The following is a 15,244-nucleotide window of genomic DNA, read 5'->3' on the forward strand; positions in this document are numbered from 1 at the left end:
TATTTAGGTGCTCCTATATTAAGCACATAGATATTTACAATGGTTATATTCTCCTGTTGCATTGCTCCCTTTGCATTATGTAGTGACCTTCTTTATCTCTTACTATAGCCTTTGTTTTAAAGTCGATTTTGTCAGATGTAAGTATTGCTACCCCAGCTTTTTTAAATTTCCATTTGCATGAAATACTTTTTTCCATCTCTTCAGTTTTAGTCTATGTGTATCTTTTGTTCTGAGGTGGGTCTTTTATAGACAGCATATGTATGGGTCCTGTTTTGTGATCCATGCAGCTACCTTATGTCTTTTTATTGGAGCTATTTACCCATTTACATTTAAGGTTATTATTGATATATACTTGTTTATTGCCATTTTATTCTTTTTCTCATTTTTTTTTTCATTTGCTCTTTTTAGAGCAGGACCCTTAACATTTCTTGCAGTACTAGTTTGGTTGTAATGAATTCCTTGAGGTTTTTTTTTGGGGGGGAGGGAGCTTTTTATTTCTCCTTCAATTTTAAATGATAATCGTGCTGGATAAAGAAGTCTTAGTTGTGGGTTCTTGCTCTGCATCACTTTGAATATTTTTTGCCAGTCCCTTCTGGCCTCAAGTGTTTCTGTTGAGAAGTCAGCTGTCATTCTTATGTGGACACCTCTGTAAGTAATTAATTGCTTTTTTCTTATAGCTTTTAGTATTCTTTTTATTTTTTTATTTTACAGAGACAGAGAGTCAGAGAGAAGGATAGACAGGGACAGACAGGAACAGAGAGATGAGAAGCATGAAGCATCAATCATTAGTTTTTTGTTGCGCATTGCGACACCTTAGTTGTTCACTGATTGCTTTCTCATATGTACCTTGACCACGGGCCTTAAGCAGACCAAGTAACCCCTTGCTTGAGCCAGCGACCTTGGGTCCAAGCTGGTGAGCTTTTTGCTCAAACCAGATGAGCCTGCACTCAAGCTGGTGACCTTAGGGTCTCGAACCTTGGTCCTCGGGATTCTAGTCTGATGCTCTATCCACTGTGCCACCACTGGTCAGGCTAGTATTCTTTTTTGTCTCTTAACTTTGACACTTTAATTATGATATGTCTTGCTGTAGACCTCCTTGGGTTCCTCTTTAATGGAACTCTTTGTGCTTCTTGAACTTGTGTGGCTTTTTCCTTCATCAATTTAGGGAAATTTTCAGCTATAATTTCTTCAAACAGGTTCTCTATTTCTTGTTTATTCTCTTCTTCTTCAGGAACCCCTATGATGCAGATGTTGTTTCTCTTCATGTTATCACAGAGCTCTCTTAGTGTTTCCTCAGACATTTTGAGCCTCTTTTCCATTGCTGTTCTGCTTCCATACTTTCATTTGTCTTGTCCTCTAAATCACTGATTCAATCTTCTGCTTCTTCCAGCCTGCTATTAATTCCTTCGAGTGCAGTCTTCATTTCTGATATTGTGTTTGTCATTTCTAACTGGTTCTTTTTTATGATTTCAGTGTTGTTGTTTTTTTGTTGTTGTTTTTTATGCTTGCTATCTCTTTATTTATTTGCTCGTTATGTCCATCCATTGTTGCTCTAAGATCCTTGAGAATCCTAGAAACCATTGTTTTAAACTCTGCATCTGGTATTTTGGTTACTTCCATCTCATTCAGTTCTTTTTCTGGGGATTTCTTTTGTCGATTCATTTGGGTCTCATTTCTCTGTCTGCCCATTTTGTCTGTGTATTATGTAGTGCTGTCAGACTTTGAAATTTTTGTGTAGTCTTTATGAGGAAGATGGGCTTGGTGGTACTGTCCTCCAGGCCACCTGTTTTCCTTGTTCTAGGAACGCTTCTTGAAGGTACTATTTCCCCTTTTGTTGTATGTGAGTATTAGATGCAGTTGGTCTTTTTGTGGATATGTTTATCCCTTCAGGCTTTCTGGATCTAAGAGTCAACATTGATTATGTGTATTACACACTATGCAATGTCTGTCCTGTTGGGCATATTTATTCTCCACAGTGTCTGGTGCCTGCTAGACTCCACCTTTGGGTGTGCTGCTTGTGTAGGTAGCTGTATCTAGGGTTGGTGCTGTCTGCTACCCAGTTGTGTTGGGTCTAGATCTTCTGGATTGGCATCAGTCTTTGTTTGTAACCTGCTATGGCCTACCTGTCTGCAGCTATCACTCTTTCACTGTTTGTGTCTGCATTTTCTGTGTCTGAGTACTGTGGGAGGGGCCGACCTTTGTATAAGGTCAGCTTCCTCCAGCTTAGAGATGACAACAGCTCTGTAAAAGCCCCACATTTTGTAAGATTTGTCTCCACTTTTCAGCTTTTCCTCCTCCTCTTGCAGCTGCTTGGTATTCCTACAGATTCTTCTGTAGTAAGACTGTAGGGTGGGTTCAGATTGGCCTCATCCAACCAACTCCTCTACAGGTTGCAAGCTTGGTGGGTTAGGGCAGCTGAGATTGTGAATACAACATGTGTGGGATCTCCTACTTCAGGAGGCTCTTGGTCAGGAGCTCAGTACAGGAAATGTGGCCCCTACTCCAGAGTTTGATCCCTCAGCCGCTGCTGGATACTCAAAATTTATTTCTCCCCAAGAAGGTGAGCAGTAGGTTCAGACCAATGTGGCCAACAGTCCCCTCTGCAGAACTTCTTTCAGCTGTTGAGATCCTGGTCTCAGGGAGGAAGACTGAGGGAGTCCTCTCCTGGGGCTGACTGTGCCCCTCCTGAAGATAGCTAAGCCCCTCAACCAGATCCAACAATAGAATCATAGGGACCCACAGTTTAAGTGTCCATGGCCCAAGCCTCTCCCCCTCCCCCCCTGTGGAATCTAGCCTAGCAGGACAGAATATCCAGGGCCTAGGCCGGTTGAATGTGAAGCTCCACCCTATCTAATGCACATGAGTTGCTGTGCCAGTGCTGATCACAGAGAGTGGAACTTACCTCAGCTGGGCTCGGTGTGAGGGGCTTTTCTTTAGGATACCATTCTAGCAAGGGTTGTGAGGTCCTGAACCAATGCTTTCTGCAGCTGGCCTCTGGATGTGCCAGCCTGGCCCTCCCAAGCAGGAACCCAGCACGGACCAGTGGGAGACACTGCCTATAACTGGCCCTCAGCAACCTTCTTAGAGCTACAAGCAATTAAGAGTTTGTGGCTGCCTTTCAGAAAAATAGACACTCAGACCAATGGAACAGAATAGAAAGCCCAGAAATAAAACCACATATATATGGTCAAATAATCTTTGATAAGGGGGCCAACAACACAAAATGGAGAAAAGAAAGCCTCTTCAACAAATGGTGTTGGGAAAACTGGAAAGCCACATGCAAAAGAATGAAACTCGACTACAGCCTGTCCCCGTGTACTAAAATTAATTCAAAATGGATCAAAGACCTAAATATAAGATCTGAAACAATAAAGTACATAGAAGAAGACATAGGTACTAAACTCATGGACCTGGGTTTTAAAGAACATTTTATGAACTTGACTCCAATGGCAAGAGAAGTTAAGGCAAAGATAAATGAATGGGACTACATCAGAATAAAAAGTTTTTGCTCAGCAAGAGAAACTGATATCAAAATAAACAGACAGCCAACTAAATGGGAACTGATATTTTCAAACAACAGCTCAGATAAGGGCCTAATATCCAAAATTTACAAAGAACTCATAAAACTCAACAACAAACAAACAAACAAACAATCCAATAAAAAAATGGGAAGAGGACATGAACAGACACTTCTCCCAGGAAGAAATACAAATGGCCAACAGATATATGAAAAGATGCTCAGCTTCATTAGTTATTAGAGAAATGCAAATCAAAACTACAATGAGATACCACCTCACCCCTGTTAGATTAGCTATTATCAACAAGACGGGTAATAACAAATGTTGGAGAGGCTGTGGAGAAAAAGGAACCCTCATACACTGTTGGTGGGAATGTAAAGTAGTACAACCACTATGGAGGAAAGTATGGTGGTTCCTCAAAAAACTGAAAATAGAACTACCTTATGACCCAGCAATCCCTCTACTGGGTATATACCCCCAAACCTCAGAATCATTGATATGTAAAGACACATGTAGCCCCATGTTCATTGCAGCACTGTTCACAGTGGCCAAGACATGGAAACAACCAAAAAGCCCTTCAATAGAATACTGGATAAAGAAGATGTGGCACATATACACTATGGAATACTACTCAGCCATAAGAAATGATGACATCAGATCATTTACAGCAAAATGGTGGGATCTTGATAACATTATACGGAGTGAAATAAGTAAATCAGAAAAAAACAAGAACTACATGATTCCATACATTGGTGGAACATAAAAACGAGACTAAGAGACATGGACAAGAGTGTGGTGGTTACCAGGAGTGGGGGGAGGGAGGACGCAGGAGGGAGGGAGGGAGAGAGTTAGGGGGAGGGGGAGGGGGAGGGGGAGGGGCACAGAGAAAACTAGATAGAGGGTGACGGAGGACAATCTGACTCTGGGCGAGGGGTATGCAACATAATTTAATGACAAGATAACCTAGACATGTTTTCGTTGAATATATGTACCCTGAATTATTAATGTCATCCCATTAACATTAATAAAAATTTATAAAAAAAAAAAAAAAAGAGTTTGTGGCTGCCTTTGCTGGACCCAGGTGTACATGGAACTACCAGCTGGATATCTAGGCTGGCTTTTACCCACTCTGGCCCCGGGGGTAAGTCTGCTCAAATTGCCAAGTTTCCCTGAGTCTCACCTCCTGCAGTCTGTCTGCTAGCTGCCTGTTAGACTCAGCCATTGAAAAAACCTGCTAGAGTCTAGAGCCTGCGGCAATTCAGCAATTAGGAAGGGTGGTGGGTGTGGCTCTGCCCCTCGGCCCCAGGTGTCAGTCTGTCCATACTTTTTCACAGACCTCAGTAGGGTGTGGTTCTAGGAGCCCGGTGTATGTGGACTCTGAGACCCAGAGGTGTGGTCTTCCCCCTCTCCAGATAGTTTTAGCTGAATCTCTTGTGAGGTGGAAGCACTAGTCATAGACTCAGGAGAATGTGGAAGGGAGCTCTGGTCTCAATACCAGAAAACTGAGTCATTGACATCCCCCTGCTTCCTGGCCTCTCAGAACAACCTGTCACCATCCCTAAGGTAGGAGAGACTACCAAGGGCTGAGCAGCTGCTTTTCTTTAGGCTGATGCCACTCAGTGAGGATTGCTCCACCCCATAAAGATGACAACTGCAGTACTGGAGAATGATTCAGCACAGGGTTTCTGGTGGCCATCCCACTAGTGTCTCTCCCTGGGCCTCCAACTTTACACTCTCCTCCTGCAATTCCAATCCTCTTAGCTCTCCCCTGCCAGAGCCCTGGGTAAGTGGCCGAGAATGTGATTTTCTGCGCAGGCCCTTTAAAATGGAGGCTATGTCCAAGAGGTGTGTCTCTTACTCGCAGACTGAAACCCAGCTCTTCTCACAACTAAATGCTGTCTGGGTGCCTCTTCTAGGCTCTGAGGCTCTAGGCTGCAGCTCCAGGCCTGGAGCTGAGGGAGAGCTGAGGTCCTGGTGTCAGCCTGTGTCATGGAGGAGAACATAACATCAGATCTCAAAGTGATAGGACTCCTGGGTGCACTCTCCAGGAAGGGTATGGAAACGCTACTCATGGGGCTTGAGGAGATCCCAAGGAGGTAGGTGATATGACAGCAAGAGGGGGTCATGTAGCCAGGCACCCAAATGCCTGTGTCTATTATTCAGTTTGGCATGTAATTTGATTAGAGCTTTAATTCCCTTAATTGCCACTCAGTGCCTAGTTTCCCCTTTATCCAACAAACATTGGACCTCTTGTTTCTGTACTTTCCTGGTTGTCTATTGACCCTGAGAAGGCTACAGCGGATGTAGTGAATGTCAGTCCTGAGTCCTTGCTGTCTGTACTTTGCATTTATTGACGGCCCCAAGTAAGCAGGTACAGGAAGCTCAGGGGTCAGAGCAACCTATACAAGTGGTCCATCTTTCTCATAGAACCCTGGAGTTGGTAGGCCTGGGCCCAGGCCTGGTCCTGCCTCTGTTCTCAGCTGGGTGGCCTCAGATAAATCTATTCACTTCTCCAGAAATTGCTTTTCTCTTCTATCCAATGAGGGAGGTTGGGCAAGAAATATAACCCAAAAAGTCACTCACCTGCCTCCCACAACTTTGGTGCCAACTGCTCATTTAGGTTTTTTTATGAGAGAGAAAATTTCCCAGACATGTAATCCTTCCGTTTTTTCATTCAGGCTCAGAGCCCACTCTAAAGGTCACTTCCTGTCTTGGTGAAAGGGTTGCTACTCTCACACTGCTGAGGACTCTGGGCACCTTGTCACTGGAGGTTTCGTCTGATCCTTAGAGGCTGTTAAGAAGAGAAGACTAAAGGAGTGTAGGTATATTCTGGCCATAGCTCTAAGCCCTGAGGAGTAGAATCCCAGACCCCTCCTCTTCCCCAGGACAAATGTACCCCTTTCAGATACTGAAGTTCTGTGCATGTTTCCCATTTGCCTTCCCTTTTATTTTATTTTTTTTATTTTAGTGAGAAGAGGGGAGGCACAGAGACAGATTCCTGTGTGCTCCCTGACTGGGATCCATCCAGTAAGCCCACTAGGGGACAATGCTCTGCCTCTCCAGGGCGTTGCTCCATTGGAACCCGAGCCATTTTTTAGCACCTGAGCTGGAGGCCATGGAGCCATCCTCAGTGACTTGGGCCAACTCACTGCAATCCAGCCATGGCTGCACTAGGGGAGGAGAAGAGAACAAAAGAAAGAGAGAGAGAAGCAAGAGGGGGAGGGGTGGAGAAGCAGATGGGTACTTCTCCTGTGTGCCCTGGTTGGAATTGAATCCAGGACATCCACATGCCGAACTGATGCTCTATTACTGAGCCAGCTGGCCAGGGCCTTGCCTTTTTCTATCTCTTGACCTCAAACCAGTGACTTTCCCTGACTTTTTCCTAATTTTGTCTCAGTCATTGAATACAGAGTGAGATTCCAGTCCTTTGTGGTTCTTGCAAGTTCCATGTGGGTACTGTCAGGGATCTTCAGAGAAAGTTTGCCACTGGCTTTCACCAGGGCTCAGAGACTGGATTTGGAAATCAGGTTGAATGAGAGATGAGTGGAGGAGAGGTCACCAGGCTGCAGGGGAGGTAACAGTGCCTCAGTCTGGGAGGCACCTCTTCTGTGGGCGCACTGGGGATACCCCACATATACCTATGATTTCTATAAGATCAAATTCAGGACTTCTATCCTACAGAACTGGCAACATTGGTCAGGCAGCCTGGGGTGGGCCTATGTACTCCTCTGGGACATGGAGACCTCTGCTGTAGTCCTGGCTCTGCCCCTTCCCAGCTGTAGGACCTTGGGGAAGGGACTTGACCCTTCTGGATTTCCTTCTGTGAAGTTGAGATATGACCTCTGTTGTGAGTTCAAAGTGAGACGTTGCTCCAAACCACATACTCACCTAGATGGCCAGTTACAAAGAATAACAGATGATAAATGGAAAGTGTCCAGCACAGGATCTAAGATATGACAGCTTCTCAACACGTGTTCAAACACTACTTAGTCCATACTCCCCTCAGTTTCCTCCATATTACCTCACACTTATTTCTCCTAAATTTCCTTTAACAGTGAATGGTACCCCATTGTTGCTCAGCCCAGAAACTGGAGTCATTTTCTCCTTCCACCTTAAATCCCCCCAGTTCCAAGGCCCTAGCTCTATTTCTCAAGTCAGCCCTTCTGCAGCATCAGCACAACTATTACCTCAACCCTGGCCCTCTGTATTTCTCCTCTGCATCAGCGTAAAGCCTTCTAATGGAGCTCCTGTCTTCATTCTCTCCCAGGATGCAATCAGCCTTCCACACCAGTTTTCTAAAGTGCAAAGTCAGCACATTACACCTACTTCAGCAGCTCCCCACCACCTCCGTGATAATATTCAAGCATTCTAGTCCTATCCAAAGGTCACCACGTCAGAACTCTCAGTTTCCCACATGCCCTAGACTCTCTTACACCTTAATTTTTGCACATGGTGTCCCTCTGTCTAATACATTTCTCTTCTCTATTTATGACTAACTTATTTGTTAAGGTACAGTTCCAGTGTCAACTCCTTCAGAGAGGAGCTACAACTCCAAGTTGGTAAGCTGGAAACAGAGTGAGGTCCTCAAGGTACAACAGATCCTCAAATAATGTCATTTCTGTCAATATTGTTTTATGAGATTTATAGAAACTTAATTCTTTTTATATAAATTAATCTACAGAAAAACTAGATTTTTTTATACATTGTTTTATTTAAAGTTACAGAACCTATCAATAATGTTAATTGAGGACTTATTCTGCAAGGGTGAGGGGAAACATGGACACCAATTGTGTACTTATAGAACTTAGAGTCTGTGTTAGTCAAAGAATTATGTCATGATGGGAAGGAACACAATTCTATGAGTGCTCCTAATAGGTATCAGTCAGGGTTCTTCAGAGGAAAAGAACCAGTAGGATAGATAGTTAATTAGATAGATAGATGATAGGTAGATATAGATATTTGATATTGTGATTTATAGTAAGAAATGTATATTTTGTCTTTGTCCTGTTTCTAGTACAAAGCTCCTAAAATCCTGGGACTTTCTTAAGTAGTGAGAGGATCAAGTTGTCTTGTTAGGTTAATGAGTTGACTCAGGAAGCTCCTTGTTCACCTAAAGTGAGTGTGTGTGTGTGTGTGTGTGTGTGTGAGTTTCAGAGGAAGCAAACATGTGATTAGAGGGTTGGAACCTTCCATTCACCCCCCTGACCTCCAGGGTAGGGAGAGAAGCTGAAAATTGAGTTCAATGGCCAATGATTTAATCCCTCATGCCTATGTAATGAAGCTTCCCTAAAAGCCCCAAAGGATGGGGCTCAGAGAGCTTTCAGGTTGGTGAGAACATGGAGAGTTGGGGAATGTTGTCCTTGGAGAAGTCATGGAAGGTCTTCACCCTTTTCCCATGCCTTGCCTATGTATCTATTCCATCCAGCAGGACATAACTCTTCCTGATTTGTATCTTTCTATAATATACTGATGATCTAGTAAGTAAAATACTTTTCTGTGTTCTGTGAACGACTCTAATAAATTAATCAAGATCAAGTAGGGAGTTGTGGGAATCTTTGATCCATATTTGGTTGGTCAGAAGCACAAGTGACAACCTGGAGTTGACAACTGGTAGTTGAAGTGGGGAGTACAATCTTGTAGAATTGAGCCCTTAACTCATGGAATCTGATGCTATCTTTGGGTAAGTAGTGTCAAAATTAAGTTAATTGCTTGATGGTATGGAAAAAAGCCACATTGGAATTATTGTCATAATCTTAATGTAGATGATGTAGATGTAGATGTAGATGCAGACAGAGATTCTTTATAAAGAATTGGCTCACATAATTATGGAGGCTGGCAAGTTCAAATCCACATGGTAGGCTGGAAGACTACAATAGAGATTCAGGAGAGCTGATGTTACAGTTCCAGTCTCAAGACTAACAGGTGTAGATCCAGAGCCAAGGTATGGATGAAGTCTGAAGATAGTCTCCTGGAGAATTCCCTCTTGCTTGGGGAGGCCATTCTTTTTGTTCTACTCAGGCTTTCATATGATTGTATGTTTCACAACATTAAGGAGGGCAACCTGCTTTTCCCAAAGTTCACTGATTTAAATGTTAATCTCATCCAACAACACCCTTCATGTTGACTCATTGCTGTAACCCAGGGGTCCCCAAACTTTTTACACAGGGGGCCAGTTCACTGTCCTTCAGACCGTTGGAGGGCTGGACTATAAAAAAACTATGAACAAATCCCTATGAACACTGCACATATCTTATTTTAAAGTAAAAAAACAAAATGGGAATAAATGCAATATTTAGAATAAGGAACAAGTAAATTTAAATCAACAAACTGACCAGTATTTCAATGGGAACTATGGGCCTGCTTTTGGCTAATGAGATGGTCAATGTGCTCCTCTCATTGACCACCAATGAAAGAGGTGCCCCTTCCAGAAGTGCGGTGGGGGCTGGATAAATGGCCTCAGAGGGCTGCATGCGGCCCACAGGCTGTAGTTTGGGGACCTCTGCTGTAACCCATTCAAGAGGTCAAGAAATCTTTCTGCCTAAAGGAAAAATCAGTAATACTGATGTCATCTTTATTTTAAGATTTGGATATTTTGGTCATAATGGATTTTTTGGCATTTTTATTTTTAAAAATATTGCATTAAATTATTTATCTTGCTTACTGAGTTTTTTGGCATCCGCTTAAATTTGTACCCAAATAGATGCCTTACTCCTTTCACTCTGAGAGAGACCCAGAACCAAGGATATATAAAGTTAGTGTTACTGAAAGGGAGCCATGCAACTCTCCCTTTTAATTTTCTGGAAGTTCTCCAGGAAGACTGGAGAACCATTGGGAATCTGGGCCTGTCTGCAACAGCACTGTTTCTTCATGGAAGTGGATGACTCCGCATTCAAAGCCAGGACAAAATGAATATAGTGTAAGCCCTACCTTGTGTCTGTCACACAGACCTGATGAAGACACAAACTATGATATGAACATGCTATCAAAAGCTATAATAAAAACAAAGTGATATTGGCCCTGGCCGGTTTGCTCAGTGGTGGAGCGTCGGCCTGGTGTGCAGGAGTCCCAGGTTCGATTCCCAGCCAGGGCACACAGGAGAAGCGCCCATCTGCTTCTCCATCCCTCCCCTTCTCCTTCCTCTCTGTCTCTCTCTTTACCTCCCGCAGCCGAGGCTCCGTTGGAGCAAAGTTGGCCTGGGTGCTGAGGATGGCTCTCTGGCCTCTGCCTCAGGTGCTAGAATGGCCCTGGTTGCAACAGAGCAACGCCCCAGATTGGCAGAGCATCGCCCCCTGGTGGGCATGCCGGGTGGATCCCAGTCGGGCGCATGCGGGAGTCTGTCTGACTGCCTCCCCATTTCCAACTTCAGAAAAAAAAAAAAAAAAAGAATAGGGTGCAGGTGAGCTTCAGAGAATAGGTATTTACGGATCACAGATTTTTAAAGTGGCTTTCTAATCAATAAAAAATACAAGCCTTTTGTAGTTAAAATGTGTTTTACTGCAGCCATTGAAAGACTTTTTTATTCATTTGGACCCTAAAGGACTAATTCATAAAAAATCACTAAGAGTATTATATTATGGAAATGCAAGGTTCTGAAAGAATCTCTAGAGTCAGAAGATATGGGGATAGTAATAAATCAAGTGCATTTTTCTTCTGCTCAAGTTTTAAATATTAAAAATATTACTAATATTTTATGTTGGGAGAGGTTGAAACAATGAGGACACTCATGAATTACTGAGGACCTTATACACAGTGGGAAAACCGTAGTGTTCCTTCTCCACTACTTGGAAGTATTTTTTACAAGCACTTTATCCTTAGGAGAAATGGAAAAATGCCCGAAGACCCCAACATAAGAATGTTCTCATCATCTAGCTTATTATGACCAGCATTTTATTTTAAGGGAAATAACCCAAATAGTCAACCATAGAAGAATTAAATAAATAGTGGTACATTTATGTAATAAAAGGCTAGTGCTTAGGTATAATAAACGTCAGAAAAAATGTTCATCTGCTATTAAGTGAAAAAAGTACGTTTCCAAAAATGTAAAATATAATGCCATGTTTCACTAGGATAAATGTATTTGAATATGCAGATAAAATCTGAATGATACATACAAAATTGTGAATCATGGTTAATTTAGTCTGATAGGACAGCAATATTCTTTTCTCTCCCTCTGTATTTTTAATTATCTGTATTGTCTAATTTTTCTGCAATGACAATCTATTATTTGAAATTTAAAAAAACAAAGAAAAAACAAACAAAGTGATATTGTGAATGATAACTATTATGCTCTATTTTTATTTTTAAGCTAATATTATTTTCCTAGCAGGTTTTTTAACCTCTTGGATTATTTAATTAAATTATTCTGGGTTCCTTGAACACAAGCATCATTTTACAAATGTTCCCTGGACAATAGGGAAAAATTTGCCTAGAATTAAAAAAAAACAACCCCACTTATTAATGATCCACAAAGAGAATAAGCCACATCATCAGTTGGAATGAAATGAGAACTGATTGGAATCATCTTAATCAGATATCTTAAGTGAATTGATTAACCTGGTCTAAACTCTTCCAGGCTGAGAGAGTTACCAACAATGTTGGGTGCCCAGCCTGAGTGGTCCTGCTGCCACTGGCTTCTACTTCCAGTGAAGGGGAAGCTTTGTATTATCATCATTTATGAATTAAATGCTTTTCATGCACAATGTACTGAATATAAAAACAGCATCTGACCCTGAGTTACTTACGATGTCTTTTCTTAGATAGGCAAGGCAGGTGGTAAGATAGATGGGTCACATTAAGGTGCCATGGGGTTAGTGTTTCAAGTTTGTACACACCATGCTAATAATTTCTAGCTGGACTCTGAAGCTGATGAGTTTTCTTTCTGCTTCGACTGTTCCAATATCCACATCCTCTCCCATCATGACATGCCTTCCAGATTGCTTTCTGTTCTTAAGCTTTCTTCTCTGTAATGGGAGTCTGTTAACTTCAGTTACACATCAACCCTGATTCCTGAAGCCTCAGCCCTTCTCATCCAGCTAGCCATGACTGCAAAGGGTGTACAATTGTACTCTTCTATTCTCTTTTTTAATGGAATATCATATTGTTTGGTGCTAAATAGCTGCCAGACCTGGGCCTAAGTGCTAATTCCTGTGACTCAATGATATCACATGGATTGAACTCTCCCCTTTTATCTTCCTCCTCTTCCCAACCCCCTCCCCCCTTTATAATTTATTTATTTATTTATCTCTTTTTCCAAGTGAGAGAAGGGAAGATAGAGATACAGACTCCCACATGCACCCCAATTAGGATCCACCAGGCAATTCCTGTCTAGAGCCAATGCTCTCCTCATCTGGGGCCATGCTCGCAACCCAGCAATTTTTAGCACCTGAGTTGGAGGCTCCACAGAGCCATCCTCAGTGCCTGGGGCTAATATGCTGGAATCAGTCAAGCCATGGCTGCAGGAGAAGAGAGAGAGAGAGAGAGAGAGAGAGAGAGAGAGAGAGAGAAGAAGAAGAAGAAGAAGAAGAAGAAGAAGAAGAAGAGGAGGAGGAGGAGGAGGAGGAGGAGGAGGAGGAGGAGGAGGAGGAGGAGGAGGAGGAGGAGGGGTGGAGAAGCAGATGGTTGCTTCTCCTGTGTGCCCTGACTGGGAATCAAACCTGGACCATCCATATACTAAGCTGGTGCTCTACCACTGAGCTAATGGGCCAGGGACCTCCTCCCTCTTTTAATGTTGAGGGCCACCTTAATAGTAACTTTTTGCAGTTTTTGGATTCTTAGTGTAGTCCCTTCATTAAGTAACCACACATTTATCTCATATTTGTTCTCTCCTAAATTCACAATAAATTAAGAATTTAACTAGTTATATCAATAAAGACCTTATTTTCAAATAAGGACACATTCTGAGATTCTGGGTTGACATAAATTTTGGGGACACTATTCAACCCATATACCCTTCCACCACAGTATGTATATCATCAACATATTTCATCTCAGCCTAACAATATACTGTTCTTTATGTACTTTATGTAGACAAATGGCTGATATAAATATTTTTGAAAAACTAAACATCATGATCGATAATTTTATAAAATTTTATATCTGATTAAAATTCATCGGCCATGAATCTGACTAAATGTCTACACATTTGATTAAATATGGCAAAAGGCAACCAGTGGTTTAAATCTAGGAAACACATGGCATAAATCCAGGGCAGTCTTCATCCATATTTTGAACCTAAGGATCAATGGTGCAGATTAGTTAATAATTGATTTTTATTTTATCTTTGCTTGAACATATATTTGAGATACATATTTTATACTATAACTGTGTTTATAAACTTGTTTTTCCTTTAAGTATATTGTTGAGTAGTGGGGTTAAAAGGAACTAAGATAAAGTTAAAGATATTTACATTTGAAAAATAAAATTTTATAACAAAAATATTTTTGATGTTATATTTGATTACTTAAAAACTCACTATTTATAAATATAAAATTAATATATACTCATTGCAGAAGACTTGGGAAAACATATGAACACAAAGAGAAAAGAAAATGCTTTTATAATTCTAGTAATCAGAATTCACCATTGTTGCCTGACTTGTGCTGGCGCAGTGGAGAAACCCGGAATGCTGAGTTTGTTGGTTCAAAACCCTGGGCTTGCCTGGTCAAGGCACATACAACAAGCAAGCAGTGAACAACTAAAGTGAAGCAACTGTGACTTGATACTTCTTGCTCCCCATCCTCTTGCCTCTCTAAAGTCAATAAATAAAATCTTTTTAAAAAAAGTTCACCATTGTTAATTTTTTGGAGTATGCTTTTCCAGCCTTTTGTTATAAACACATGTACATGTAGATATAAAGTGTCAAGAAGAAGAGTTATATACCTTGTAGCATGTTCATATCATGTGATATGATTTATATACATAGACTCACAAGATGGCAGCTACCTCTGCATTTAAGAGCATGATAGAATTCATCTCAAGAAAGATTTATTTTAATTTAGAAACATTTCTAGTGGTCTTCATTAGAAATGTGAATAAAATGTGAATGGTAGACATGGCTCACTCCTACTGTCTTTCAGGGTTTGAAAAAAAGAGGTGAAACTAAAAGAGTAATAAATTACTCCCCAAAAGAATAGGAAGAAACTTTGAACTGGCAGCTCTAGAGACTGGGTTGGGGCAGTGATGGGTGCCCTGGAGAAAGAGAGAAGAGATGTGAAAAAAGGGAACTAGGAAGAAGCTCTGGAAGCACAGAAAGGATAGAGTGGATGGAGGAACACAATCAATGAGGAATTTCTCTGCAGCAGGGATGTTTGATATTAAATATGAAGCGGTTGCCTGACCAGATGGTGATACAGTGGATAGAGGACTGGACTGGGATGCGGTGGACCCAGGTTTGAAACCCTGAGGTCACCAGCTTGAGTGCGGGTTCATCTGGCTTGAGCATGGGTTCACCAGTTTGAGCGTGGGGTTGTTGGCTTGACCCCAAGGTCACTAACTTGAGCCCAAAAACCACTGGTTTGAGCCCAAAGGCTGCTGGCTTTAACCCAAGGTCACTGACTTGAGCAAGGGATCACTCGCTCTGCTGTAGCCTCCCAGTCAAGGAACATATGCAAAAGCAGTCAATGAACAACTAATGTGCTGCAACAAATAATTGATTCTTCTCATCTTTCTCCCTTCCTGTCTGTCCCTATTTGTCTCTCTCTCTGTCACACACACAAAAAATAATAAAA

At 41.9% G+C, this 15,244-nt stretch overlaps 1 protein-coding gene across 1 annotated transcript in view; it reads left to right on the forward strand.

Annotated features, from left to right (window-relative positions):
* The window catches only part of PIGM (phosphatidylinositol glycan anchor biosynthesis class M), a 44,987-nt gene extending 30,742 nt beyond the window's left edge, over positions 1-14,245 (forward strand). The window contains exon 2 of the mRNA XM_066362049.1: positions 14,027-14,245. Coding sequence (XP_066218146.1) covers positions 14,027-14,047 — 21 coding nt within the window. The 3' untranslated portion in view covers positions 14,048-14,245. The remainder of the gene's footprint in view (positions 1-14,026) is intronic.
* Positions 14,246-15,244: the final 999 nt, after the last annotated feature.

This window comes from Saccopteryx leptura, chromosome 2, assembly GCF_036850995.1.
Source record: "Saccopteryx leptura isolate mSacLep1 chromosome 2, mSacLep1_pri_phased_curated, whole genome shotgun sequence".
Classification (NCBI taxonomy): domain Eukaryota; kingdom Metazoa; phylum Chordata; class Mammalia; order Chiroptera; family Emballonuridae; genus Saccopteryx; species Saccopteryx leptura.